General features: G+C 66.3%; 1 protein-coding gene across 1 annotated transcript in view; it reads left to right on the top strand.

The window, feature by feature from the left end:
- The window catches only part of SHMT2 (serine hydroxymethyltransferase 2 (mitochondrial)), a gene marked incomplete at its 5' end in the record, with an annotated part of 3,024 nt that overhangs the window by 1,062 nt on the left and 1,689 nt on the right, over nt 1-273 (top strand). The window contains one exon of the mRNA XM_010013030.1: nt 155-272. Within this exon, the coding sequence (XP_010011332.1) occupies nt 155-272 (118 nt within the window). The remainder of the gene's footprint in view (nt 1-154; nt 273) is intronic.

The raw sequence follows: 273 nt of genomic DNA, 5'->3' as shown, positions 1-273 counted from the left end.
TGGCGCCCGCCCCGGCGCCCCCCCCCGCCTCATCGACTACGCTCGCATGAAGAAGGTACACGGTGGCAGGCTCCATCCTGGGTGATGCTGCAGTTGCACCCTGTGTCAGTGGGGGACAGGGACAACCCATGGCCCTGCGTGCCCGTCTCTGCAGGTGTGTGAGGAGGTGAAGGCATACCTGCTGGCAGACATGGCTCACATCAGCGGGTTGGTGGCAGCCAAGGCCATCCCTTCGCCCTTCGAGCACGCGGCCGTGGTCACCAGCACCACGCA

Source organism: Nestor notabilis, unplaced genomic scaffold (assembly GCF_000696875.1).
Source record: "Nestor notabilis isolate BGI_N333 unplaced genomic scaffold, ASM69687v1 scaffold17824, whole genome shotgun sequence".
Lineage (NCBI taxonomy): Eukaryota > Metazoa > Chordata > Aves > Psittaciformes > Psittacidae > Nestor > Nestor notabilis.
This window is presented reverse-complemented; position numbering and strand designations above follow the sequence as displayed.